The following is a 27,347-nucleotide window of genomic DNA, read 5'->3' on the forward strand; positions in this document are numbered from 1 at the left end:
AATGTGCAAGAACTATTTATTACAATGTTTGTGAGGAATACTTTGCCACAATATCAACCACAAGTGGCAACAAAGCATGGATACAGTTTGTGTGTTGTCAGCTTTGGCCACATTATGTAAGATGAAACCCTCACTCACTGTGGGTCCTTGTGGTCCTGTTGGTCCAATGTCTCCTTGTTCTCCCTGCAAAGACAAAAATGTGTGTTTTAATTTAACACATACACAGGTTTATTCCAGTGTGACCCCTGACTCATAGCTGAATACAAATTGTCACTTTAACATATGAATTCTTGACAATTTTTTTTTTTTAATAAATAGAGATAGTGGACACGTGTGTGGGACGAGCTCACCTTGTCGCCTTGCTCCCCTTTGTATCCCTTCTTTCCCTGCGGGTACAAACAAATCACCACCTCTGAATCCTTTCATCACTGATTCTTACACAATAATTGCCCTTCACTACAAAGATGCACTTCCATCTCATTAGACTGAGCTAAAATTAATTCATAGGCATTTGAGGGTAAAATGTTTCAAACCCGAGGTCCAATGACTCCTTGGATCCCTTGATCTCCATGATCACCCTTGAAAAATAATTTGCATGACAAAATTATTTTTCAAAAACATTTCAAACTTATTTTAAACCAAAACATGTCATATTCACTAAACTGAAAACTTTATGCCCAAACTAATCGCCTACCTTTGGGCCGACTGGTCCTGTCAAGCCGATATTACCCTGCAAGACAGTTCAAACAGAGAAACGGAAAAAGATTTTTTTTACAGTTATGCATTCATAACAATCCGCTTTTACTGTCTAAATCCACCCTATAACAAAAGGAGCTTGCTATTCTCATTATAACAGACAACACAGGTTATAAAACCCTCTGTGTGACTCTGTGGACACTGTGCACGCAACAGTTTCATTTCAGGAGGCTTTATTTGAATTGCAAAGCTTGATTAGCTGTAGGAAGTCGAACACTGAATCTGTAACATTAAAAAATGATCTATTGATGATATATGAGCCTGAGATTGTGGTACTTCAAAATCAAGCTTTTGATGTTATGAATAAGATTGGCTTTCTACTCTAAATAAAATGACTATTCTATGTATTTTAGTTTGCTTTCTCACTTTTACATTCATTTATAAGCACCTTCTCTCCCGGATCTCCGCGAGGACCTTGAATACCTTGAATGCCAACTCCTTCTTCACCCTGTGATAAAATAAGTGTATTTTTCAGACCCATTACTCTTACATTCATATATTTTTAGTAGACTGGTGGTCACATGCATAAGCTGTCCTTTTTATATTAATAACTTTACCTTATCTCCTTTCTGACCTGGTAATCCTGGTACCCCATCAAGGCCTATGGGACCGGGCAAACCTGCTGTACCCTACAGTAGTTTGCATATAAATTTGTATGGGTGCGTGTGTGTCACAGTTTATGTGTAAGAAATAAAGCAACAAAGAAACAAGAAACAAACACTTCAAAACATGCAAATAAATATTTCACACGGCAACTCTGAATAATCTTTCATTTCTTCTCTGCAGTGTTATTTGCCACTAATGATAAATTTGTCAACTGAGCACTTACATCTTTTCCCAGCTCTCCTTTGTCTCCTTTCACGCCCTGCTTCCCACGTAAACCCTTTCAAAAGTAACAAAAGTATTATCAGATGCAGAATGAAAAAATGCATATTAAATAAATAATGTGCAAGAAGATGAAATAGAAAAAGAAACAACTTACACTGTCTTCATCAAGTAATTCATGTCTTAAAACAAATAAACTAATCTAAAAACAGGCTGCGTACTTACTTTTGCTCCTGGCTCTCCTGGATCTCCCTACAAAATACAAACAGCAAAAGAAACTATGTTTCTACTGAACATTGTATGATGGCTTTACATTATACGATTCAATTCGATGCATGACTCAGGCATTATGAAACAATATACAAAAAGTCATACTACAATAAATTTAGAGGTTATGAATATGTTGCTTTGCTTTTTGCCTGTACAATGTGCAGCTTTTCTGATTTGTCTGAATTTTTGGTCCATTTTACCTTGACAGATACTCCTGGTGGCCCTGGAGCTCCTGGCTGACCGGGTAGACCCGGAGATCCATTGACCCCTGGTATGCCAGGGGGTCCCTGTGGACCCTGTAACATGGAGTAAACAAACTGTAAGTTAAAGTTCACGGATGTATTTGGGAATACATTTTTTTTCCTATAGACTCACTGAGGATCCTGGTTCTCCTTTTCGCCCAGGGACAAAATTAGCATCTGTGCCCGCTATAACATAGCCAGGCTCTCCCTGAATGAAAACATAAAAAACACACTATTCCATTTCATAGATATTGTAGCATAAAATCATTTTACTAGTAAGAACTGTGCCATGAACAGAAGTTAGGTGCATTCATTTAGACTTACTCTCTCGCCTCTTTGTCCCTTTGGACCCGTGAGTCCAGAAGGACCCTGCCATTAAAAGTGACATAAAAAGGAATTATTAAAATGATGTATATAAGCAATACTGAACAATTTTTATAATACTGAGGACATCAAAGGATGCCTTGATTGATTTTGAACTTGCTTCTCATGGTTCTACTTCTGATAGTAAATGATAGTAAATGCCATTAAACTTGTCACTGACTTTTCCATATCAAAATATCCCTCTAATCTTATCTGAAAAATGCCTCCTTCAGAACCTTCAGTTCAGATTATGTGATCTTGTTGCTCACACTATGGAGTTTGTAACCATGGTCAACCTGCTTTTTCAGAGCTTCCACAGATGACATCATCTGAGCTTCTAATGCTGGAAAACTCCTCTGGCTGATGCCATCTGGATAAATTTTAATATAGGCAAGTTTTTAATATAGGCAAGTTAAGTATTAACGTACATCTACACCCTAAACTAAATCCATAGAGAGCAAGGTGAAATTTGGTAAAGCCACCCTTTAAGAAGTTTGATATGAATATAAAACTCCACTTCCTGTCTCAAATTATAAAAGTTGCCTAATTAAGATTAGTAATTAAGATTAGGAATCAGTTTGATAAAACTTAAAACATTTTTTTAAAGTAAATAGTAGAAGAATGGCAAAGGAAGAAGGTTCATAGCGACATTGAAGTGCATGACATGGGCTAATATAATCTGAGTTTTAGTCGATCAAGTGAACATATTCATCCAGGTTTCCTTTTTTAAGGGAATTTGTCATTTTGATCTTACCCTTTCACCTGAGATGCCTGGTGAGCCCTGAACAAAAAACAACAGAATTTTCACAATCACTCCTAACATAAATCAACTTCTGTTATTTGGCTTTTTTCCCCACAAATATAGTTACCCGCTGGCCGCCGGAACCTGGTGGTCCAGTTCTCCCTGGTCGTCCTGGTAACCCAGGTACACCATCTGTTCCTGAAGGACCCTGTCAAAATAAAACATGATGATCCGAGCTGAAAAATATGATGTCCAACATGGTCAACAGAGTCACGCTCACCCACACAGCCACAGCAGGATTACTGGACTGGAGAAGAACAAGAGTATATTGAGAAAGTGAAATGGGATGTGCCACACCCAGCATAGTTTGGTCTCCACACATCAGTTCACTTGTGATTTTATCAATATCCAACAGGGGGCAGGGATTTATGTTTGCTGTTATGTTAACAGGGTTTTAAATAAGACTGCTCTGATGTTAATTGTTTATTTCCTCTGTTTTGACATGTTTAATGTAAAGTAAATATTAAATGTCTGAAATTTACAATACCAAAATGGAAATGAATACATTTATTGTATCTCTATAAAGCTTCAGTGGTGGAAGTGAGTAGCATGTGTGTGTTTGCATTGTCATGGTGATTCTTACCCTCTCTCCTTTCTCTCCTTTGGAGGAAGTGAAAGGATCATACTGTCCAGGACTTTGCCTTAATTTCTACAGAAACAAACAAAGAAAAAAGACCCATGGGTATTTTTAAAAGCTTAGTTAATGACAAAATTATTTTGAAAGTCACATAGGCACACAAATGCAGGACAGAGAGAGGACAGTTGAAGGTCTCGATGTAAAGGTTAAATACTGTAGAAAACATATTAACATACCAGACTTCCAAAACCAAAACCATCTCCCTGAAATGATGAGAATGAGATTATTAAAATGAATAACACGAGTTTTGCAAAAACTTAAACACGTCAAAATCCTTAACGTGGGCCAATTCACTCACCTTTTCCCCTTTTTGTCCCTGTGAAAATAAATAATCATTATTAGTAGTGCTTGGCTGTTAACAAAGAGAAGAACTTACTGTAATAATCAGCTAGAACATTCAACAAGTAAAATTCAAGATAAACGGCACTTATCAGTGAAGTCAGGGTGCAAATAAAGAAAAGACACATTTTGCTGCTTTTTATTTGGCTCCACAATTACTGTTGAAGTGTTGATGACGAAAACAACAATGAAGATGCCAGTAACAGAGGAGGAGGATCATATTTCTTAAGCACCAACCTTCACACACTCGGAAGGGCACGGACCCTGAGGCTTGGGCCGCTCCTCAGGGTCGTCAGTCGGGGTGTCCAACTGAGCAGACTGAGAATGAAAATGAGCGATGAGAAATGTATTATGGACTGTTTAACAAACTAAAAAATTATATCTAGGTGGATTTACAATACATGTGAAAACATACTATGAGAGTTATCTGATTACAAGGTTTTAAAATAGTTTTTGTTCTAAATTGTATGTATGAATTAAGTGTAATGTTTCTGCTCAACAAGTTCGATATATCTATAAAATGTCCATGAAATAAGAACTTGAAAGTATTGGTCTGTTTTTGTCTCACCTCATCGTGTAGCTTAAACTCAGAGAGGAGTTCCTCACTACAGATGCTCTTGATAAAATCTCTCTCTATAGAAGGAAAGTCTTCAAAGGTCGGGGAGTAGAAAATATTCTTGTAGCTGGTGGGCGCTGCTATGTTACTCAGCTCTTCTATGTCTGCATTTGAAACTCCAATTGCCAGGATACTGACACCTATAAAGACACCGGTCCAAAACGGTATGATCTCGGCTGGACATTCAGATATGATACATACACAGAATTTGCTCAGATTAGTTGTTTTCTAATTGCAGTTTTGACGCTTTAGGATAACTTTGAACTGACCCAAAGCACGTGCGATTCTGGAGGGTGGCACCACATTATCCTGGGCCCTGCCATCAGTGATCAGAACCAGAACATGGGGGACATCCTGCCTCATCCCTAAAGACTCCTGGAACAGTTCCTGCAGAACGTAACTGATGCCTTTTCCTGTAAATCAGCAAAAAAAAGTGCAAAAATGAAAAATATTTAATTCATTATTTGTGTGTGCGTGTGTTCATTTATTTTTTATAACTATTGGTAGCAGAATCAAAAACTGTGACTTGTCAGGACCATAGGACCTTCATTGTATTGTAGTAAGGAATTTTCCTGAAAAGAGCCAAAGCAGTGTGCACATTTGTACGTGTCCACTGTGTGAACATTACTAACCTGTTTTGGTGTTGCCTCCTCTATAGTGCAGTGCTCTGACTCCCCTCAGCACAGAGCTTCTGTCTTTGAAGTCACTTAGACGGAATTCAATTCGAGGCTCATCGCTGTAATGAACCACAGCTATCTGAGAGCAGGGACGGTGGAGAAAATGCACATCATCATAATATCATCATCACCACAGCTTTTCAAATTATTAAAAATAAAATGTGATAAAACTTTAAGCTTTGAAACTCATTGGTTTTAGTCATGGGATACATTTGGCTCAGATGCCACTTAGGCAGTGACAAGCAATGTGGAATTTTGTCTTGCTTGTCTTTTCTGTCTTTTCTTATCCTGCTTAATTCTGCCCTTCCGGTGAAAGAAATACACACCATGCTCATGCTAATAAAACTGGCTTGTAGAGTAGCTCTCACTGCAATTTACTACCTTGCAGGCATCTCTTATCATTAAAAATCATTGTCATCCTTTCCAAAAGTTTAACTGTCCTGCCACCCTAAGCAAGAAACCACAGAAGTGGAACCAAGTACGACCCATATTATTTTCCACATTAACAACATTGCATGAAAGAACAAAAACACTAACCTGTGTACCACGAGGACCAAACACAGGGAAATAAGTGGCTACCCGGAATATGAAGTCTTTCACCTTGATAAAGTTATTAGCGCCAATGCTGGAGGACTCATCCACCAAGAAAACTATATCTGCTTTGGCCTTACCACACACTGACAAAAGACAAAAACACATGAGTAATTCAACTGCAAACATTAAACCTACAGTACATCAAACAAGGCAACATTGCGCTTAATCATCACTGTAGAGAGTCTAAAATACCTGGTTGTGGTGGAGCTGTTGTCTGTCTGCTAACCGTGGTTAACCGTGGTGGGGTCACTGCTGCTGCTTTGGCTTCAGTGACACTTGGTTGACCTGGAGGCTTCTTGGTGGTTATGGCTTTAGTTGGTGGTACAGCAACAGGGTGCCTGGAGGTCCTTGTGGTAGAGTGAGTGAGAGTAGTGTTGGGGATGGAGGCAATGTGTGACGCAGTGGTGATACGAGAGGAATGCGGAGACACTGTGGCTGATATAGACTGGACTGTTGCCACAGGAGGATCTTGTCCCACTGAGATGCACAGAGCCAAAGGATAACAGGTTAAAAAACTTAAAAGAAACTCTGAAGATTTCCGGAGCAAAGTGAGAGGGAATCCCACACAAACAATTGGGACTAAACAGCATCTAGGATGTAGTATTGTACACATGCAAGGTGGAGATTCATGGATGTTTAAGAGCTCAAAGTAGTGAAGTAATGGCTTACATATTCTTTGGTAAACAGTGCTTATAGGCCCCTCCACATCTCCATACAAAGGTCTAATGGTGAAAATATATGTTCTGCCGTACTGGAGATCGCTGATCTTATAGGAGGTGAAACCAGGGCCCAGGGTCTCAGTTTTAGTGTCCAGCACTGAAAGTGGCACAAAAAAACAGAGGTTGTTATCGTGTACTGTAGATAAAGTGCAGAGTAAACATTTGTATTGTATTAGATTAAATTAATATTTAATAGGAAAATGTGTCCTAATCAAAGCTAATTGTAAAATGGAAATTATAAATGGAAACTGTGATTTTTAAATCAACTGATAAACAAATGTGCTAAGGCACAGTGATGAAATGAAAGACATACTGTGTTAACTGGGTTAAGTAATGGCTCCCTGGGAACAGATAAAATATTAGGAAAGAAATGACTTCATGAAATTTTAATTTATAAAGACGTTGTGTGTGTTGTGTTTCAAAGTGGACACAAAATTTTTTTATTTTATTTGACACAGCTATCTCATTCAACCATGTTTATTCAATTTGCAGAAACTTTCATAAGCTCAAATAAACTAAGAGCTTGCATGTATTATTAAATATGAATATTAGTACTGTGGATGCTATTTCTTAATTTCTCCCTTTTCAGCAAAAGTTTGCTTATGTTGAGGCTCAATACACATTGCAATAACACGTGCCATGTTACTTTCACTTCAGACTCTGAGGAAGCCTGAAACCAATGATTATTATTAAAATCATACGGTACTTGGGTCGACTGTTATGACTGGAAGTTGCATGAATGTTAACACAACACTAAATCAAAGTGTGAAGCAACTGACCTGAGATGTGTCTCCAAGAGAGGATGTAACCAGAGGCTGTTGCTACTCGTGTCCAGTTCAGAACGGTGCTGCTGTCCGTAGTGTCCAAAGCAGCAAAACCATTCACTTTTGGAAGATCCACTAAAACACAAAAAACAAACATCGACGATTAAAAAAAATAAATAATAAGGGGGAAAAAACGAGCCAGCACCCTTCAAGTTAAGTGTCAGGCCCTCTTGACTTACAAAAGCTCTGGATTTGCCTCAAAGCTGCTTTAGCAGACTTCAAACTGTGGCAAGTTATACCAGCCTCTAAGAGATAGAGCCCTCTATGGACACATCCATGTGTGTCATATGTAGTTGTTATATCTCTCTGTCCATCTCATGGTGTTCTTCATTGTGTGAGGCGGACTGGACTCACGGGTGCGCGCTGTAACCAGGACTGGACTCCCTTCCCGGTTGCCCACCAAGCATGAAACCTGGATTTTATAAGCTGAGCTCTCCTGCAGGTTGTGGATGGTGAAGCTGGTGGAAGCAGCAGGCACCACATGGGACTTCTCATCACCCCCTGAAGATTTTTAAACATCAGCATGTGAAAAATACACTCACTGGCCACTTTATAAGGTACACCTGTGAAATCGAATGCAATCCAATACAGCAGCTCTGCCATGAATCTATTTATAATTTCTCAGTTATTAAGTTGAAACTGTCAGAAAGGTGAAAATTCTACTTTATTTATCATTAAGGTCATAGTGGGTAGTGGAGTCAGACAGTAGTTCATTATAAGAAGAAATGGTTCTAATGTTTTGGCCACCCTATTCAAAATTACGGTCACAGTATGTGTTTCTTACCCAGAAAGCGGATCCATGATATTTTGTAGCCAGATGCCCCTGGTGTTTTCTTCCAGGACAGGGTGAAGGAGTTGACTCCAACGTCCAAGACTTTCACACCCCTCACTGCCAGGATTGGCTCTGAGTCTGAGACAGCAGCTGCACAACAACACCATAAACCCTCTCATTTAATCCTGGTTTAATTTTACACCATGTGATATTGTCCATTTTAAACCATGATGCCAAAATGGAGTCTGTCCGAACTGGATGAATTGGTGTGGCCTTACTCACACACTCCACCATTCATCAGTGTAACAAACCTGGCACTTGGATCTTGGCACAACACACTAATGTTAACAGAGACAGTGATAAAATGATAGCAGCCTTGTGGTGACACACAGTACAAGTGACACGGACAGGAACTGTGGTTAAAAGAGGAAGCCCAAAGTACATGACTTGTCAGTCAAACGCAGACACCACAAGGGTGCCGGGACAGGGGATGAGGAACTTCTGCTTCCCCACCCATTTAATTACAATACAGGCACAGCTGCACAGGGCTATTTAAACTTAAAGACAAATCATGAGAGGCCTCACTTCTACTCTGTACCTGTGAGCTGAGACAGGGAGATTTCTGGTCCTTCTGATTCGCCATATACTGCACGGATGCTGATGGTGTAGGTTGACTCTGGGTTCAAATCCTCAATACGATGGAAGAGAACACTGTGGTCCAGGTAACGAGACTCGGGGCTGCTATTATCTGCAAGCACACAGGTGCACACGCATGCGCATAATTAGCACTGTATAGAATACTGTGAACATAAAGTCCTCAGAGAAGCTGACATACCAGAGCCATTAACACGTTCAATCACTCAGGTAAATACATTACCTGTGTTCCAAGAGAGTTTATACTCGGTGGCCCCCACAATGGGACTCCACTCCACATTTATGGAGGTGCTGGTGTAGGATGTCACCTTAAAGTTGGACACGTAGCCCAAAGGAGCTGAGAAAGGACAGGAGGGTGATTGAAAAGATTGTAATTGTTCTCGTTAATACCTCAGAGTGAGAACTAAGCTACATACAGACCTGTGAACTGCTCAGTAGAGCTACTGCAGTAACTAGATTTTTTTCTATCGTCTTCCATTTTTGTATTTTTTTGTATTAGTTATGTTCTAAAATAAATCTAAACAAAAAAAAAATTATTTTTTATAATTTAATAAAAATTAAATGAACGCAAAGATAATTTATTGTTCTTCAAAACCACCAGTTCGCCATCGGTAGCATTGCCATCAGAAGTGATGAATGTAGGGACATACTCAAAATAAAAATCTTGCAAAGTCTTCAACTTGAAGTACGCTGCCGACTATTAAGTGATAATAACCAGCACAGAGGTTAAAAAGCCACATGACTTGTTTATCAGATGCCACTAAAGTGTTCAACACACCAAAACTCACAGTGTCAAACATTACATCACACTACAATATTTTGGCTTTGCATCATGCGTGCTAAATGAATGGGTGGGTACTCACAAGTTCTGAAGGTAGCTGTGATACCAGGTCCCACCACTGACCCAAACAGCACATAGAGAGTGAGGACATACTCGGTGTCGTGGGCCACATTCTTAAGCTGGTACTCAGTGGTGCTGCCATTTAGGGCCAACTGCCTGGGACGATCCCGACCAACAAATTCTGGAAAAGATAGAACAATGCTGAAATGAGTACAGTTGAAATGAGTTTTAAAAAATCTAGACTGTGTGAATCTCTCACAGTGAAAAAAAGAGCTGGGCACAGATACTACATATTATCTATTTTACACGTTTCATGCTGAATGTAAATAAAATAAAAAAAACATTATAAACAATATTGCAAAAACAGGAAGGACTCTTATCAGCATGTAAACATTACTAAAATATCTAAAATCACCTGGGGTCGGCCCCCAGGCCAGTCTGTATCCTGTGGCTCCTGGGACTCGGTTCCATGAGACGACGGCAGTACTTGTGCTCACAGCAGACACCTTCAAAGTCTGCACTGCACTGCTTTCCACTGACAGAGAGGGACACAAAAAGAGAGATGGGGGTTGGAGGTCTTTAATACCACAACAAGTCATGTCTGTATTTTTGTACTCCCTTCTAGTTACATGTCTGGATTTTTGTGGTGGTGACAGGCCCCTCCACATCTCCAAAGACCGGGTTGATGGTGATGGTGTACTCAGAGCCTGTGTGGAGACCCTGGATCATGTAGAAATTGAAGTTGTCCCCTAGGTTTATGTTCTCTATGTGATCATCTGCAGGACACAGTGAGACGCAGAGGCAGAGACACTGAATAACACGGAGCCCCTGCACAAACAGGTCACCACAAAACATCAAGCTCTATTTCACCACAGTTAAACACGGTACCTGGGGAGGCCCATGTCAGACGGTATCCTGTAGCACCTTTAACCGAGGCCCACCTCGCCTGGACAGTGTCTGTGGTGGCGTTTTGGACCAGGAACTGCTGAACTGGTACCAGCTTTACTGTTAAACACATATATACACAGAAATAACAATATCTCATTCAATAACCTGATTTAGTTTATTAAATGTAATGAATATACTTCATTTATTTTAATATAAATATAATATATAGGTAATAAATGATATTATTGATCTATACATTAAGTGAAGACCCATTGCATGTATGTAATCAGCCGGATGCTTACTGCTTTTTTTCTTGAACATCATCACCCTGCTGTGGATGTAACGTAGTACTGCACCTTGATGCTGGCTCTCATGTCACTGTTTATTCATGACTTTGCCCACTAATATTTTGATTTATCAACTCTTTCTTTGTATTGTTTAGAGAAATGTAAATATAAAATTGGTACAAATGTCAACCCACATGTCTTGCCCACTGCTGAAACTGGCTCGCTTGGTCCTTGGGGGTATACAGCATAAATACTGATCGTGTACTTCTTATCTTCGTCCAGGCTGTCAATCACATGAGAAGAAGTGTCTCCAGGAAGCAGCTGCTCGTAAGTTACTCCTGGTCGGTTGGCTGCAAAACAAACATAAATCAGGAAGAATCGATACACAAGAATTATACCTTCCAAACAACTTGTTCCTGTGATGCACACTGCCGGGAGTTATGTTGAATAGGTGAAAAGCAACTGTGACTCTTATTCAACAAAACATATTATAGTCCACCCACTTATTTAAGGTGTGATATCTGGCGGGCTTAAATTTATTTAAGATAGTAGAGCGATAAAACAACTCTAAAACTCTGGTGTCAAATATTAACTGTGTGTGTTAGCATACATCTGGGAATGAAGATCTTGAATCCATCAATCTTCCCTAAAGGAGGTGTCCAGCCCAAACGGAGAGAGAACAGACCCTCCTCAATAACACGGAAGTTTGACACCAGGGGCAAAGGAGCTAAAAGACAGAAGAGGAAATTGTTGCTCGGTGTGAGATCCAAAACCTATGTGAATAACACATTTGTGGGTTTTTTAACAAGGTCATGAGCTAATGAGCGGCATTGACTTGTCTGGGCGATGGTAGATGCAGAGTCTCCTGTGAGGCTGGGATAGATGGCGTAGACTGTCAGGGAATAGTCAGTTTTAGGACTCAGCTCAGTCACAAGAACTGTGCTCACATCAGCCTTCAGATCAATCTGTTAAACGAGGAACAAGAGAGAGTGAGAAGAAGTGAGCGAGACACAAAGCTTGACACAAGACACAAAGAAAAAAAAAATGAATTGGCAGGATGACATTTATGATATGCTCCATTGACATTATAGCAGAATCCATGTTCTGTTACATTTCTCAAAGGCAACACACAGCTACCATCATACATGTGCACACACCTGTCTCTGCTGTCGGGAAAGCTGGTGTCCCTTGGAGCTGAGAGGGGTTACCAGGAGGCGATACCCAGTGACATCACCAGTTGCCAAGCTCCACGTCAGTCTGAGGGAGCTGTGGCCCAACTCACTGACCTGGAGATCTCTGGGGCCCACTACAAGCTCTGCAACTGATAGAGAGAGAAGGCAGAGGAAGAACGAAGAGGCCAATAAAAAATATGAGGAAAGGGGAAATGCAGGTGAAGAGAGACAAATTCACACTGGTTTAAAATGTCCTGGAAAGATAAATGTATCTCAGTAAGAAAGCTCCAGAGTCGAATTATTATTCAGTCGTAAACTTTCCAGGTGCTAGAGTGAAGTACAATTGATCAAAGTAAACATTTTTAACATATTTGATTCTCAGGAAATCTCAGCTTTTAAAAATCTGCTTTCATGCTGTGCATGTACTAACGCACCAGGCTGGGGAGTCCTCACAGACCGTGGTGGTTCGGACGCAGTAAAACACACTCGGCGGGCCAGTTTGGGAAGGACGGTTTCCAGGAGAGAGTAATCGGTGGCCAACAGTAGATGCTCTTCATAGGGCTCTGTCACAGTCTTCCTCAGCTCTGCTGCATCAGCTCCCCTGACACCTGGTCCCGGGAAATACAGTACCAGAAGGGAATGAGACCAAATGTGGGATGAACCTATTGTACAGCAATGGTACTTCCCTAAAGGGTTACTTTAATACTAGATCCCAAAAGGAAGAATATAATAGCTTTTCAAATTTCTGATTTCCCCCTTTAATACACACAAAAAAACCAAGCAACAGTCAGCTACAAGGCAACAGTCATGCGATGACATTTTCTTGGCACTTTCTCCACACCCTTTTCTACACTAACCACTAGGGGGCACTGTGACATTTCACTTGATTAATTTTAAATCGTGGCCTCTATCTCACATTACAGCATTCCATGTGCTCATCAGGACTGCCTGTGGAAGTGTGCCCAGAAAAAACACCTGGATCCAATCTGGGCACACAACGTTGTACTGTCTTAATGGAATAAAAAAAAATCGTTCTAAAAAAAATTATTGGAAGCAGATGACTGTGTTTCAAGGTAATTCACAGTTACAGTGTAACACCTGCTACAGGATACATGTTTTTTGTTTTTTTAGTGTGCGTTTGTGTCATGCTATACAAACATACTGGTTTTGCATTGGTACACAAAATGCATGTGTAGCATTTCTCTAAGTGTGATAAACAAGTAGAGCAGACCTATGTGTCAGAGGTGAAGATGGGGGACTGTGAACCGCCGAATGAAAAATGGCTGCGATTAGCACGCCATTGGCTAATGAGCAGCAATTACTGCACTCCTCCCAGCTGAGAGGTGAAAGCTGCCAGCCTGTGTGCTCATCCATGAGTGTAGGAGAAAGAGGGAAGGATACGTGTAAGTAAACTTGTGTGTAGACAGCAATGTGTTCATCACCAGGGAAAAAGGTGAAGGCTAAAGTAGCTCTGCCGGTGGAGCAGTCTGTATTTGAAAATGCAAAAACATACCCACACACCCGCATGAGTTCTCTCAGATACTGGCAAACAACAATCTCTCACACACAAACACAAATAGCCGTGCTTACTCCAGTGAATTCAAATGCTGCGGACACGAATTTCTAACTGCAGATAAGCCAGCTGAGCTGAGATAAAATCTAAAGGGGTCGCTGCAGTGGGGATGTCGAAGGAATTCACAATAACAACTTCAACACTCACCTACTGCAAAGAGAGAAATCCCATTGTCGGCCACAGCTCTGGCTGCGGCATTAACCTGGTCGTCTGAACGCCCGTTTGTGATCAAAATAGCAATCTGTACACAAAAGAGAAAGTGATCCACAGCATGTAATGTCATTCAGTATAAAGATATATTACTAACAAACTACTATTTATTAACTGATAGACTGCTTAGGATTTTAGTACCAGTGAGCTTTATTTGTACTTTATACAAAGTGTTTGATATAAATGGTCTACATGCAAAAAATGAAAATGATAAAGCAAACATTTTCAGTAGCTTAGTTTCCATCTTTAATGTATATTCTAAAAAGCATTAGGTTTTCCCTCACGTTGACATCACTGGGGGTTTTATTCCACTCTCCAAACAATGTTTTGTTTGTGCAGAAAGAGCAACCTTGTAAACAGTATTATGCTCATAAAAGACCCCATGGACCTAACATGGTTTAGCTCATAATTGAATACATAATTAAATAAATCAAAGACAAAGTGGAACTCAAGGATGTTGCTTTGCAACTGAGACTGATTATTTGCCCATTAAAGAAAATTTACTCAGGTCATTTAAAGTTCACCCTTTAGTCAATAAAGACGGAAGCTAGAAATCATCAAAATGAGAATGTAGCTGCTTCTTTGGATGTTTTCTGGTCGTACAACTCAAGCCTAATCCTCAATTCGCTGCCTGCCCACATCAAGTGTGCTGCTGCAAGATGATTTTTGCTCACACACACACTCATAGATAGAGAGATGATTGGAATGCTAAGCAGCGGTGTTACACTGACTCGACACTGGAGCATTAGACTGTCAGAGAAATGTAGCTGACAGAAACTTAGAGGTGTTGGAAGCAAAGTGCATTTAGGTTGTTGATGAGGCTTATTGCATTAGGGTGTGACGTAGGGTGGGTGAAGGCCCTTTGACTTAGCAGATCAATGTCTGATTAGCAAGTTTAGTTTCAGCAGTGAATATGCAAATTGTACTGCTTCTTTCCCAAACAAAAGCAAAAGACAGAGAAAAACAAAATAAAACCGGTTACAGATTCACAGTGGTGTGAATATGCATGCATGACGGTGGCCAGCTGGAAACAGTGGCGTTTGCAGTTGTTTGTGATTCAGCACCGTGTCAAACGTTTGACGAGATTAAAGCTCTAATTGCATGTAAGATGCTGATGGTGTTGTAGATACTTAGCAGATGAAACAGCAAATACCCTGGTTGGGTTTTGCATTTCAGTGGTTGGACACTGTACTGTACCTTTGGGGCATGGTCTCGACTGATGACGGGGCTGAACACCGGGTCAACCAAGAACTGGAGGGCATCACCGATCCTCCTGGATCCGCCCTCATAAGGGAGGTCTCTGATGGCTTTGAGCACCTCCCCCAGTGAACTGTAATCAGTCAAAGCAATCCGCATTCTGCAAAGACGGGATTAGAGGGAAGAAGTACATCATGTAAAAATGATGAAATAAACATTTTTATGTGTGTGGATGAGTCAGTGACCCGAAAATGGAGGAGTTTGCCAATTTTTATATGTTTTACCAGATTAGAAGTTTTCAACCAAAAAATGTGTACAGAAATTGTATAGATTAATAACAGGATTAATAACAGGTGACGTATACTATACATACACAGTCACTTCAGTCTGTTCATTTTTTGTTTGAAAAATCTGCAGTCTTCTGCCCACTTCACTTCACTGCCTAAGAGAAACTGTGAAAAAAATGTAAAAACCCCTGGACTTTTTCATCTCATTGGCCATTTTACCCCAGTCTTCCTGACAGATCCCTCTAACTTCCATCCAGATTGTTTGGGAAGTGTCTGTGAGCATCCATTGTCAGAGGCTCCACAGAGGCTGTTGGGTTTAAGTCTGGACTTTAGCTGGGCAACTCAAGGACAGTCACACACTGGTCCTGAAGCCACTAAAGCTATGTCTTGGCTGTGTGCTTTGGATCATGGTCACGCTGAAAGCTTTAAGCTCCCCCGAGCCTCAGGTCATATACACTGTGGAGCATATATTCATTTCAGCATATTTTCATTTTAATTTTCATGTATTTGACTCATTTATACTTCTCTACATTGGTCCATTGGTCTCTCTGTCCATTCTACTTTGCAGGCTGTCCACAGCATGACACTGTAGTGATGGTATCAGCCAGAGTGGGAGTTGGACTTAATGTTGTGTCACCTGATCAAATAATCTTTGAAATCAAGATCCCTAAGTATTTTAAATGGTGTTTGGCAAATTTCAAACAGGCTGTGACTTTCGTCTAATCGGGTCTAATGGAAAGTTTCTGAATTGTCTGTCCTTTTAATCAGGTTTTCCCATCTCTGCAGGGAACCTCTGAAAGTCTGTTACACTGGGTTCCTCCTCACCTCCCTGACTAAGGTCCTTATTGTGTGGTTACTCATTATGGCAATTCTGGAAAGACTCTGGGCAGTTCCAGGATTCACTTTCACAGTTATTGAGACTACAGTGTTCCTGGCAACAATCCTCTGAGTCTTACAAATGTTTATACACTTGATCTATGCCTCACCACTAGAAGAGTTCCGTAGACTTCACAGCTTGGTGTTTTCCTCACGTGTGGTGTGAACTGTGGGCCGTTATATACCACAGTGTGTACCTTTCTAAACTATGTCCAGTCCATTTAATTGGCTTCAGGTGGACTACAGCAAATTATAGATTCATCCAAGAATGCATCTGATCACATTTTGCTCCACCACAGCAAAAGGTTTGAAGACTTTTTTTAAATAAGAGATTTCAGTTTTTCATTTTTGAATAAGCAGCAAAGTGAAAACAGATTTTCACTTTGTCATTAGACCTTATTGGGTGTAGATTGATGGCGATAAATACATGTAAAATATGCCAAAAAAGTGAAGAGAATGAGGTTTTTGTTATTATTTAATAAAATGTAAATGTCAATACTGATAACGTTTTTTGGCAGTAGTCACTTTTGTGGCAGTAGTCAATTAGTGCAGTGTCTCACAATTTTGGATTTCAGTTTTACCTTGGGACATCCCCAAAGACAGTCACGCCAAAGCGGACCCCCTCTGCTCCCACCACACTGTCCTGGAAGGAGGACATGACGGCTGAAATGAATTCTTTGACAGTGGAGAAGCTGTCCAGGCCCACAGTCCATGACTCATCCACCAGAAACACTATGTCTGCATGTACCACCGTCCTGCATGCTGAGGGCAGAAGAAAGGTTGAGTTTTTGTGGGCACTATTACAAAGAAGGCGTGAGCCATGTAATTCCAAATAACATGATTTTAAAGGTTAATGGGTGAGAAACGGGTGAGAAATTTAGGAAGCTTCTTTTCCTACATTGGCCACCAGATGGCAGTGTTGTTCCACCACATTGAGGGTTTTCTTTTCATTTGGTTCTGTCATGCATCCAGAGCCGCACACAAATCCCCATGAATTTTTAATGAGACACAAGTGAGCCAAAGAGACTATCAATATTCTGAGCACTCCAGCAATAAAACCTTAGTACAGTGATGAGAAACGCTTAGAATAATAAGGTAAACACACCCAAAATCAGGGTCAGTCCCCTTGCTCAAGCTAACAAACACATTTAACATAAAGATCTGCTGCTTTTGGAAGGATTCCGATGCTTGTTCATGTTGTGCTTAAAGCCAGACACACATGTTGTACTCGGTGTACACTTTTGCATTGACTTTATGCACATAGATATGCAGCACTACACTGGCAAACACACACACTCCACACAGAAATCTACCTCATCTGCACATAGCCTTCGAGTCAATATTCTGAGATTACGTATGCAATAAACTACACCGATGACAACATTGATTAGACTAGTGAATTAGAGATAGGCACCGCTGATTGTTCTGTAAGTGATAACTCAGCTTCTCTGCTGTCCTCTATTTCATTACCGAGCTTTGTCCCCTCTATTATCTCGCCCTTCTTCTTCTGGCTGCAGTCCCAGGATTCACTGGGGGTGACATATGTCTCCAGCCCATGGCGACCTAACATTATGTTCTCCCTCACACACCTATACGTGTCTGGCCTGGCACCAAGGAAACCAAATGTTATTGGGAAAATCATTTTGGATCCTTCTTTGTGGACGCTTTGTTGTAATAGTAGATTCATGGGTGATGCTGCGTCACAGCATATAACATTGTTGATCCTTTCCATTCTTAGGTAAGTGTATTATAGGCAGCAGACCACCACAGCAAACGTGTGGCTGCTCCATTTCTACTCCACAGACTTCTGTAAAAGCACATAAAACAACACGGTTGAGACTTTGAGCAGGGAAGCAGCTGGAGGTTGGTCTATGTCAGACAGGCACAGACTGAGGAGAAAAACAAGATCAATTATCCAGAAGTTTGTCTGTCTGAAGTGGCAGGTGAGAACCACATGCTTGGGATAAGGAGACAACACATGCTGAGGGATTAGGAATGGTTTCCTTGAAGGTTATCTATGCTGATATCTCAGAGATTCTATACACCTCCGTGTTAGAAAATCATTGATTTACGCATTATATGAACCTCGATGGCTTCAGCATATGCTGCAGAAAATTCTGCCATAAAGAAATCATTTTAATAGTGATGCATTACTGCCATCAGCTCCAATAAGATCAAAAGCAAAGATGGAGACCATCAGAGAGCGCGAGTCTGAGAATTTAAGGGTAGGGGTTCAGGTTTTGTCCAGACGAAGGAATGTAAAAGTTTCTGAACAAAGAAAAGCAAATGACAGGACAGAAATATTAAATAAAACCGAATATTGCCAGAGTTTCTAACACCTAATGTGACAAATGTATGTTCCCAGAGGAGCTGTTTCCAGCAGCTCACTCCTTGTGGGACTGGCGAATTAGTCTACTGCTCTACTCAGACTGTTGTGGTTTGTATTTAAATTTCGTAGAGTTGTAGTTAGAAACATAAAGACGGTGGGAGCAACCCGAGACTGGCTGAGAAAGTGTTGACACCTGGTTCAGCTATAGAGTGACTGATTCTGAACTTATGATCAGTCACCTCATTAAATGAAGTCAAACTGTTCTTGGTAGAGCACATAAATTGACTTTTTACACGTTTCAGTATGGTGTCTGTTTTAGTCTGCTGGATCTGTAACTTTACTCACCATCTAATCATTATATTTACGTGTGCCTTTTGATATTTAGCAGGTAGTGCATACTACTGTGGGTTTGTCAGAGATTACTGGCACAACTGCTTGCTGAAAAGGATGCTGACTAAAGTGACTCAGACTAATTCCTACTGTAATTTAGTGGGCCTTAAAACAAAAGTGTTGACCTAAAAAAAGCTAAAAGGCACTGCTGCTGTAGATAATTCTCTGAGGGTCCCTCACTGTGAGAAAACCCAACCACAGAAGCCATTTGATTCGTTGTTAATATAAAAATATTGATTAAAGGAGCTTTAGGCTGTCCGTTGACTTAGTGATTCAAAATCGACCAACAACATACTACTTATGGTGTGTAATATGGGAAGTAACAGGCAGCCTTATAATAGTAGCTGTCAAATATAAATAATAACAGATGCAAAAAGTGTTTCAAAGTTGTTTTGGGGCTATTTGTATCCCCTCATTACAGTGATCCTGTGAGCTTATGACACTGCAAATCGAGAAAACACATGCAAATGCACAAAACTCAAGCAAATTAAAAACAACATCAATCAACTTGACAACACAGACGTAGCATTCAGAAACATTCTGCAAACAGCCACGACGCAACCAGGTGTTGAGACGTGCTGGAAAAGCCCCAACACATTGAAAATGGCTCTGGGAGCAACTTAAAGAACATTCACAAATCTAAATGTAAGTCGCTTTTTAATGTCCCCTGGAGACATTGACAGGACACTTGTCTACGGTTCTGGGGGACACTAAAAGTGATGGACATTGAGATTTGTAAATGTGTTTTTGTTGCTCCCGGAGCCATTTTCATTGGGTGGTGGCTTTTGCAGCGCGTTTCTTAATGCTGCGCCTGTGTTGTCAAGTTTTTTCACTTGCTTGTGTTTTGTCTATTTGCAGTGCTGTGAGCTCTCAGTGCACCACATCTCATAATTCTGCACAACAACTTTAGCACTAGGCTACTTTCTGCCAATGGCTTTCCAGGCGGAGGACATCTAACTTTGTATAGGCTGATTGACCTTTCTGTGACATCCAACAGCACCTGGGGCTAAGGTGCTGTATCTGGGGGACTGGTTTGACAGGCTGGCAGACAGAGTGCTGTTCTCTACATGAGGCTAGCAGATGTTTAAATTCCCTGACTAGACACAATCTGGAGAGATACTGGAGCTGGGTTAGTGTCTGCCCCTTCAGTCCAGGTGTGGACATTTAATGACTGATCACTCATGCAGACCGTGTTCATTGAGCACCTGCCCTTTCTTTGGCCCGAGCATCCAATTCATAGATCTCACTGACAGTCGGACATATGGTTATGACTCATACGGAAGCAACTAATGTCACAACAGACTTTACAAAAATCAGGTAAAGGGTGACCAAAGAGTGACTTAGATTTCGAAGACGTGAAGCAAATAAGTAAAACAGTAAAGGAAATGTTTATAATCAAATTAACGTTAATTATTGTATGTGAGTGTGTCACCTGTTACCTTCAGTTTGTGCTGTGATGCTTTGATGGAAAAGAGAAAGGGACAGTAGAAAGGCCCACAAAGACTGGCAGCCCATACTCTCCCTCTCCTCTTCTTCCTCCTTCAATCACCTGCTCCTCCTCCCACTTCTTTTCTTCACAGATGCCCTTCTTGAATTCGACTCCACAATCATATATTCCAACTGTTCTTTGCTCTTATCTGAAAATATACAAATGAATAGAGAATCCCCCCCAAAAAGTAATTAAAAACACGTTAAGATAAAAACCCAATTTGCAAAGGACATCTAATTCTTATACAAAAGTTTTTGCAGGTGACTAAGAGTTTTTCCTTCAAGTGGGACATATAGATTTCTGTGCAAATGTGGATTTATTTCTACCTGTATCAACTTCTGAATAACATGTAACATTTATAGGCGTGTGACTTGATATCAAATTTAACATGGTCACAGATTAACTATAAATACATAGGAATTTGCTATAACTGCTAAATCATGCAAGTTGAATGCATTCAGCCTTACAATTAGGCCAAGGTTAAGTTTAATGTTGTGCTATAGCGTTCCCATCAGTGTGTGTGTGTGTGTGTGTGTGTGTGTGTGTGTGTACAGCTCCAGACAGGTGTTCTCCTTGTAAACAATTTTACAACACATTCCAATGACACCTAGGAAATAAAAGCTTCAGCAGGGTTTTAAAATTGTCCAATATTAACCCTGCTATTAAAAGTAGTTACCGGGTCTAAACAAAGATGAACATTAAAAGTTATTACCCCAGTAATCTTACATTGCACAGCCTCTTTCAACCTGCACATTAAGCTGCATGAATGCAGTGGTTTTGTTGACATTGTTCCCCCTGTTCATCAATATAAAATCTGTCATTTTTAAAATTGAAATTAGTTCCTTAAGTGTTTTCATTTATTTTTTGCTCCTGGGGACAGTTGTGCAACAAAAGATGGACTCATCATTGCAACTCATCATTTTCAGACAAAGACATGTCCTCAAGATGTTTACCAGCATTTGCTTTGCAAGATAGCCTTTGCATACAAAATGATAAGACAAAAATTGACTGCTGTTTTAACACTTTTATATCATCAGATTCTCATGTTGCTTAGCGAGACCGTAAAATACAACTGATAAGAAGCTTTTTATGTAAAAGATTAATTACTTACAGTATTTCTCTCAAATCATAGGGACAAAACAGAATAAACTAACTTCTGAACTTGCTCTCCTGATGTACAAGGTCCTTTAATACTGCAACTGAAAAGTCATTTATGCACTCGAGGAAGAACGAGAATGTGTCTAAGCATTCTTAATTACTGAAAGAGAAAAAAAAACTATTCATGACTTGAAATTGAAAGTTCACATACACCTTAGTAATATTGAAGTTGAAATGTTTTGTGTTTATTCATTTTGGATGGAAAAAAATGTAAAAATGTGTAATTTATCAGTCTGTTAAATCCCTACTGTGAATACAAGTATTTATTGGGAAACTTGGGAAATAGCTAAAATAGCCCCTTCAATGAGTTTAAGTTGACTGAAAGGTTTAGGGAAGCTTTTGCATGATTGCACCAAACCTACCCAAACCTGTGAGTAATACAGAAGTGCACCTGTTCTCGACCGAGAATTACCTACTAACTCAGTGAAAGCCCACAATGCCTTGCAGAGGTGAAATACAGAGCTAGGCCTGAGACAGCATGGCTAATCACTTTGGATATGTAAAAAAAATGGTAAAAAAAACAGGGGAAAAAAGAAATCTTCAATAACCGGCACCTAACTGTGTCTATTTTAAGGTTCCACCTGCTCTCTGTTACAATTTGTGTACATGTGTTTGTCGTGGTGCATCACGTTTGACCATGACACAACAGCAACACTGTGGGAAAAAAAGGAGCGTGTGAATGACATTGACATGTCAATGTGCATGTGGGCATAACATCACATGCTTCCCTCTCACACACTTATCTATAATTTAATGCTCTCTTTTCTTCTAAGTTTCATTTGCAGAACAAAACACACACATTGTAGCTTCCTCAGTCAATCGGTTATTAATTATCAAACGGTGGATGTGTCTGTGTGTGGGAAGAACAATAAATGGAGATGGTCCTGGGCAGTGTTTCTAAGAAATGACAGCAGGACAGGTACATTTAGAAAGATGAGCCTTGCTGGTGAAAATGCAGCCATTCGCCACAGTAAATCGAGATGGCAGGAGAGTATTAGCTGTCCACGAGAGTAAATGGAGGTACAGTAACGCTGTGAGGTACAGAAAATCCTCCTCATTTTCTTTCCTGACAGACAGAGGAAACTTCAGCTTAGCATGAAAGAGGTTAGACCTTAGGCTGCAGTTTCTGACTTGGCATAACGGTAGAAATAGTTCATTCCCACTGAGACATTGCAGCTGCTTTACTTGCATAATATGTCCTATCGAAGACATGTACATTTGAAAGTAATATTGAACAGCAAGCATGGCAGCGTATTGCAATTAACTTACTGTTGGATCTATACTGCATCCATGCTGATCTGTTTTGCTCAGCTAAAATGTGCTGTGTTAAAACCTTCCCTTAAATGTGTACTGAGCACCACATAAATGTATCAACATGGAGAGCTACAACATTCACTTAAGTGAGCATAATCGATGCCTAAGTAGAATAAATCCAAACCATGAATCAGCACACGACGCAGTGGCAAAGGAATCACGCAGCAGTAATGGATTATCCCATTTGAAATAAACGAACTTCCATCAGGGAGAACACACATTCAGCACATTAGCTGTGATCTAGGGAAACGGTTTGTGCCGTTATGTTTTACATTAGCTCGCAAACCCCTGTGTCTCCACAAAAGTGTGTGTTTGGGCATGTGCTTTTGCAAATTTATCAGCATAACATCAAAGCAAGATCTGCCTTTCACTCAACTGCTACACATGAGATGAAAACATAACCGATTTCCTTTGGTTTAAAGAGTCACATTCCATCCATCAAGCTATCCACCAATACAGTTCATCATCTCCAATGTTTCCATAGGAGACCATATTTCTGTACAACACCTTTAAATTAATATCATACTGACATGAAAACCAGATCCATGTGACATGAATTAAATTCCAGCAAACTGTTCAGTGTGCACTGACCACCTGGTCTGAAGAAGCCATAATGGTCGAAGGTTAACTTGTTTACAGCCTCTACAGATGGATGTACGATCTGGCAGGGTTTGAACTCTAATATACTCAGGCAAAAATCCAGACTCTCTCCCCTCACATACCAATGCACATCTCAGATCTGTCTCTGCATGTATCTTTCAAGCAGGGTTTCATGGGTGTTCAGACAAGCAGCAAGGGAGCAGAACAACTGTACAATTGACATGATGAAATAATTTAATAGAATTGCATTTTAAACTCAACTACAGTACTTGACAATTAAAAATGTGACGTGATGATGTTACAGGAGAAAAAGTCAGAGGATCACCACAATAGATCTATTGGGGACCATGAATGCTTTTAAAATGTCTAAAGGTGGTTCAGCGTGGACCAAATAAATGGAGCAAGCAACTGACAAGAGAAACGTAGTTGTGTTTAAAAAAAAAACAAACAGCTAATTTTAACAGTACCTCAACATGATCCTGCAAAGCTTAAAATCATAAACCTCAGTCGGATACTCAGACCAACATGCTCTCAATGACCCCACATCAGAAAACACGCATGAGGCTACATCCAGCCGTCACACCACGCTGGGATCACAAGCGGTTTGTCCAGCCTTACTGAGGAAAAAATGTGTGTTTTGTGTCCGAGGCCTTTAGTTTATCACTGCCCTGAGAGGATTAACCAATGTTACAAAATGAAATTTACTGTCTCTGGCAACTCCCCGTTTATTCCCTATCTCCGTTTCTCACACACACTCTCACACATCGTATGCCCTGCAAGTCTAACTGCACGTCAGCTATTTCTACATAATGGTATTTTCCACCTCACCACTTCACAGGAAGGATTATCCCTGTAGGTGGGAAACTGGTAACAGTGAAAAGGCACACACACACACACACACACACACACACACACACACACACACACACACACACACACACACACACACAGAGATCAGAACTACAACATACTGAAGCAGATGTCTATGATGCAACACATCACATGTACAGTTAAAACACACATTTATGAAGCACATGTACTCATACACAGCTCATAAGCTGCAGCAAACTGGCCAATATCACTTTAAATTAGCAGTCACACAGCTCAAACAAGTCTATGCATGGGAAGAGAAAATACACAATTCATCCTACATAGCTTCACCCCCTGATAACACTGTCACAGACAACCTGGTTTGCTCTTATTTGTGAACACACACAAATGTGACATGATTGTCAAATGCACAGCTCAGTGTGTGTGTGTGTTTCGCTCCAGAGTGTTCATGTCAAATACAAACACACATATACAAGCATGCGGGGCATTTGTATTGCACAGATAGCTTGCATTCTTACATAGAGTGAAATGGCACATTTGCAGAAATCACTGTACTTTATCACATAAAAGCAATACAGACAACAAACTGCAACTGTAACACTGGAGAGGTAATGCAGTTTAAGGAGAAATTGTACTATAAAGAGCTGTGAGAAGGTGCAGTATAAAATGCGCTGGCCTTACTCCAGACACTTAGGCTGTAACAAGGGTATCTGAGCAGTTAAGAATTCAAAACGAGTCTATAAAGCACCATATTAAAGGGCAGTTAAAGTAATGGGTTTTGACTATGGCCCTAAAATGGCCACACAATCTCACTTACCACTGCAGACAAGTGAATCATCGTTATCTTCCCAATCCAGGTGATTGCTTGAGGGCTGAGAGGGGAAAACTATCCCCTAAAATACACAAAAAGTTTCATCCAAGTCAAGCAAAAAAAAGTCTGCACTATTATAGAGTATTCCTGCACAGGTATCAGTGATAATGGACGGGATGGTACATGAGGATCAATGTGTGTATCAAGGTGTCTGAGTGGAAGTAGGTGTGTTTGACTGTGTGTAAGAGTGGATGAATGATACAGACTTTGTTTCCTGGGCTTGGTTGAAGTTTGGAAAAAAAAAAAAACTTGGGAAGAGGGGGTGGGGGGGGAGGCTGCTACAACCTGTTGCCTCAAAGAGGGAGAGAGAGAGAAATAGACAAAGAGAAAGACAGGCAGAGATCAAGGTGGGAGTTATGGAGATTTGACCCAGCTAGGAATGCATTACTGTACAGTTCGTATATACTGTATATATATATATATATATACCGTATATGTGTGTGTGTCTGAGTGTGTGTGTGCACTGAAGTGCAGACACAGTCAAGCTTTCTCCTCAGGGTGACAGAATAAATAGTGGAATGAAATTATGTTAAATACCGGCAGGTAAAGTCAGCTATTATCCACAATCACACGGTAAGTTGAATCTTCCGACAGTCAGGAATGTAAAAAATTCAGCTACACTGCCCCGGCTACACAAATAAATGAAGACAAGAGTCAGCCAATAAATGTCCTCTGCATGTTGGTGCAAATACTACTAACCTACTGCTGTTTATATCTTGCTTTTGTCATTTGTTTGATTCAGTCAGCAACAAAACCTTCAAACAGGTCCCTGTTGATTGATTTAAACTCCATTTTTAGCCTGCCTTTATACGTTATTCTGTTCATTATAACTTTAGGCTCCTTTGTGAAGCATCAAAAAGCAGAATACCAGATGATAAAAGCTACAAACACAGCCATAGTCAGTTTTTTTGAAGTTCTGCCTGAGTTGTTGTATCCTCCCTTGCCTTTGTATGCTCACACTAAAGCTTGTAATGTTTTACAAGCCCCTCTCAGTTTGTGTGTGTGTACCTTAGGGCCACTGTGTCACCTTTTAAGAGTGGACCCTAAGGATGTGGTGACCAGTTTAACAGCTGTTATTGACATGCTCTAAATCAACAGCAGTGGTGTCTGGCTGAGGTGCGGATTTAAATGAAGGTACAGAAATACTACATTAGTGTGTAAAGTTGTCTTCCTCTCTATTTATGCTCGCACAGTGCTTGTAGCAGCACCACTGCTGTACATTCCGAAAACGAATCCTGCAAATCAAGCTGAAAAACGCATTTTCACAGCAGAGCCGCTCTGCAGCACCAAACACGTATATTCAAGGACTTCTACAGTGTGTGTGTGTTTGTGTGTATGTTCTGATGTGGAGCAGAAAGGTGGTATATTCTGTTTTGGCCTCAGGGCTGCCTGAGCTGTACGCTGCCCCGCCGCCGACCCTCAACACATGTTAAGGAAGTTCAGGAAGGCAGATTAATCAGGACCACTCTCACTAGAAAGTCAAAGGTGAAGGAGTCACCTGATGCTGTAAATAGGCCTCATTGTAAAGACAGTTATCTACTACTGCTGTGAGTACAGAATTCTCTTCACACTTTGAGAGGAGTGGATCATATCTACACTTTACGCCAATTTACAGTCTTCATAAGCTCATTTCCATCATGGGTGAATGAGCCAAACTGTCAAACTGCGGCAGGTGTGATTAGAAATCAAAGGTGTTATGGACCTGTTGGGGGTATTCAGATAGGGAATATTACCTAGTCTTCTCTCAGCTAATTGCATTCTTTTTCCAAGTGTGTGGAAGTTCCCCCCTAGTCACAAGAGGCGTCGGCTCGAAAGTGAGCTATTATTCAATTTACGCTGTAAAAACTGCAGAAAACAACTGCGTGCATTGCGAATCAAATACAGTCGGGAAAATCTACAGCGAGCACAGTAAATTAGCAGTGTGAGTTGGGTTATTATGACTCA

The 27,347-nt window shown here is 40.5% G+C and overlaps 1 protein-coding gene across 5 annotated transcripts in view; it reads right to left on the reverse strand.

The window, feature by feature from the left end:
- Positions 1–25,595, reverse strand: part of col7a1l (collagen type VII alpha 1-like) — a 54,682-nt gene extending 29,087 nt beyond the window's left edge. For 4 of the 5 annotated variants that reach the window (XM_067490969.1, XM_067490968.1, XM_067490967.1 and 1 more), the window contains exons 1-42: positions 25,350–25,595; positions 20,580–20,777; positions 17,003–17,183; positions 15,259–15,418; positions 13,999–14,092; positions 12,713–12,886; positions 12,264–12,427; positions 11,942–12,071; positions 11,717–11,833; positions 11,301–11,456; positions 10,820–10,936; positions 10,561–10,707; positions 10,347–10,466; positions 9,954–10,112; positions 9,314–9,427; positions 9,035–9,184; positions 8,449–8,586; positions 8,019–8,165; positions 7,620–7,739; positions 6,791–6,937; positions 6,314–6,598; positions 6,065–6,204; positions 5,483–5,606; positions 5,120–5,263; positions 4,803–4,990; positions 4,472–4,552; positions 4,194–4,211; positions 4,072–4,098; positions 3,842–3,907; positions 3,326–3,406; positions 3,211–3,237; positions 2,418–2,462; positions 2,227–2,301; positions 2,052–2,147; positions 1,807–1,833; positions 1,586–1,639; positions 1,314–1,385; positions 1,145–1,204; positions 695–730; positions 534–578; positions 351–386; positions 139–183 (exon numbers count right to left, since the gene is read on the reverse strand). In XM_067490969.1, the coding sequence (XP_067347070.1) occupies positions 139–183; positions 351–386; positions 534–578; positions 695–730; positions 1,145–1,204; positions 1,314–1,385; positions 1,586–1,639; positions 1,807–1,833; positions 2,052–2,147; positions 2,227–2,301; positions 2,418–2,462; positions 3,211–3,237; positions 3,326–3,406; positions 3,842–3,907; positions 4,072–4,098; positions 4,194–4,211; positions 4,472–4,552; positions 4,803–4,990; positions 5,120–5,263; positions 5,483–5,606; positions 6,065–6,204; positions 6,314–6,598; positions 6,791–6,937; positions 7,620–7,739; positions 8,019–8,165; positions 8,449–8,586; positions 9,035–9,184; positions 9,314–9,427; positions 9,954–10,112; positions 10,347–10,466; positions 10,561–10,707; positions 10,820–10,936; positions 11,301–11,456; positions 11,717–11,833; positions 11,942–12,071; positions 12,264–12,427; positions 12,713–12,886; positions 13,999–14,092; positions 15,259–15,418; positions 17,003–17,183; positions 20,580–20,655 (4,383 nt within the window). In that variant the 5' untranslated portion in view covers positions 20,656–20,777; positions 25,350–25,595. Of the gene's footprint in view, positions 1–138; positions 184–350; positions 387–533; positions 579–694; positions 731–1,144; positions 1,205–1,313; positions 1,386–1,585; positions 1,640–1,806; positions 1,834–2,051; positions 2,148–2,226; positions 2,302–2,417; positions 2,463–3,210; positions 3,238–3,325; positions 3,407–3,841; positions 3,908–4,071; positions 4,099–4,193; positions 4,212–4,471; positions 4,553–4,802; positions 4,991–5,119; positions 5,264–5,482; positions 5,607–6,064; positions 6,205–6,313; positions 6,599–6,790; positions 6,938–7,619; positions 7,740–8,018; positions 8,166–8,448; positions 8,587–9,034; positions 9,185–9,313; positions 9,428–9,953; positions 10,113–10,346; positions 10,467–10,560; positions 10,708–10,819; positions 10,937–11,300; positions 11,457–11,716; positions 11,834–11,941; positions 12,072–12,263; positions 12,428–12,712; positions 12,887–13,998; positions 14,093–15,258; positions 15,419–17,002; positions 17,184–20,579; positions 20,778–24,168; positions 24,419–25,349 lie in introns of those variants that run through there. The other variant, XM_067490966.1, reaches the window with a different exon arrangement.
- Positions 25,596–27,347: the final 1,752 nt, after the last annotated feature.

Source organism: Channa argus, chromosome 21 (assembly GCF_033026475.1).
Source record: "Channa argus isolate prfri chromosome 21, Channa argus male v1.0, whole genome shotgun sequence".
NCBI classification, from domain to species: Eukaryota; Metazoa; Chordata; class Actinopteri; order Anabantiformes; family Channidae; genus Channa; species Channa argus.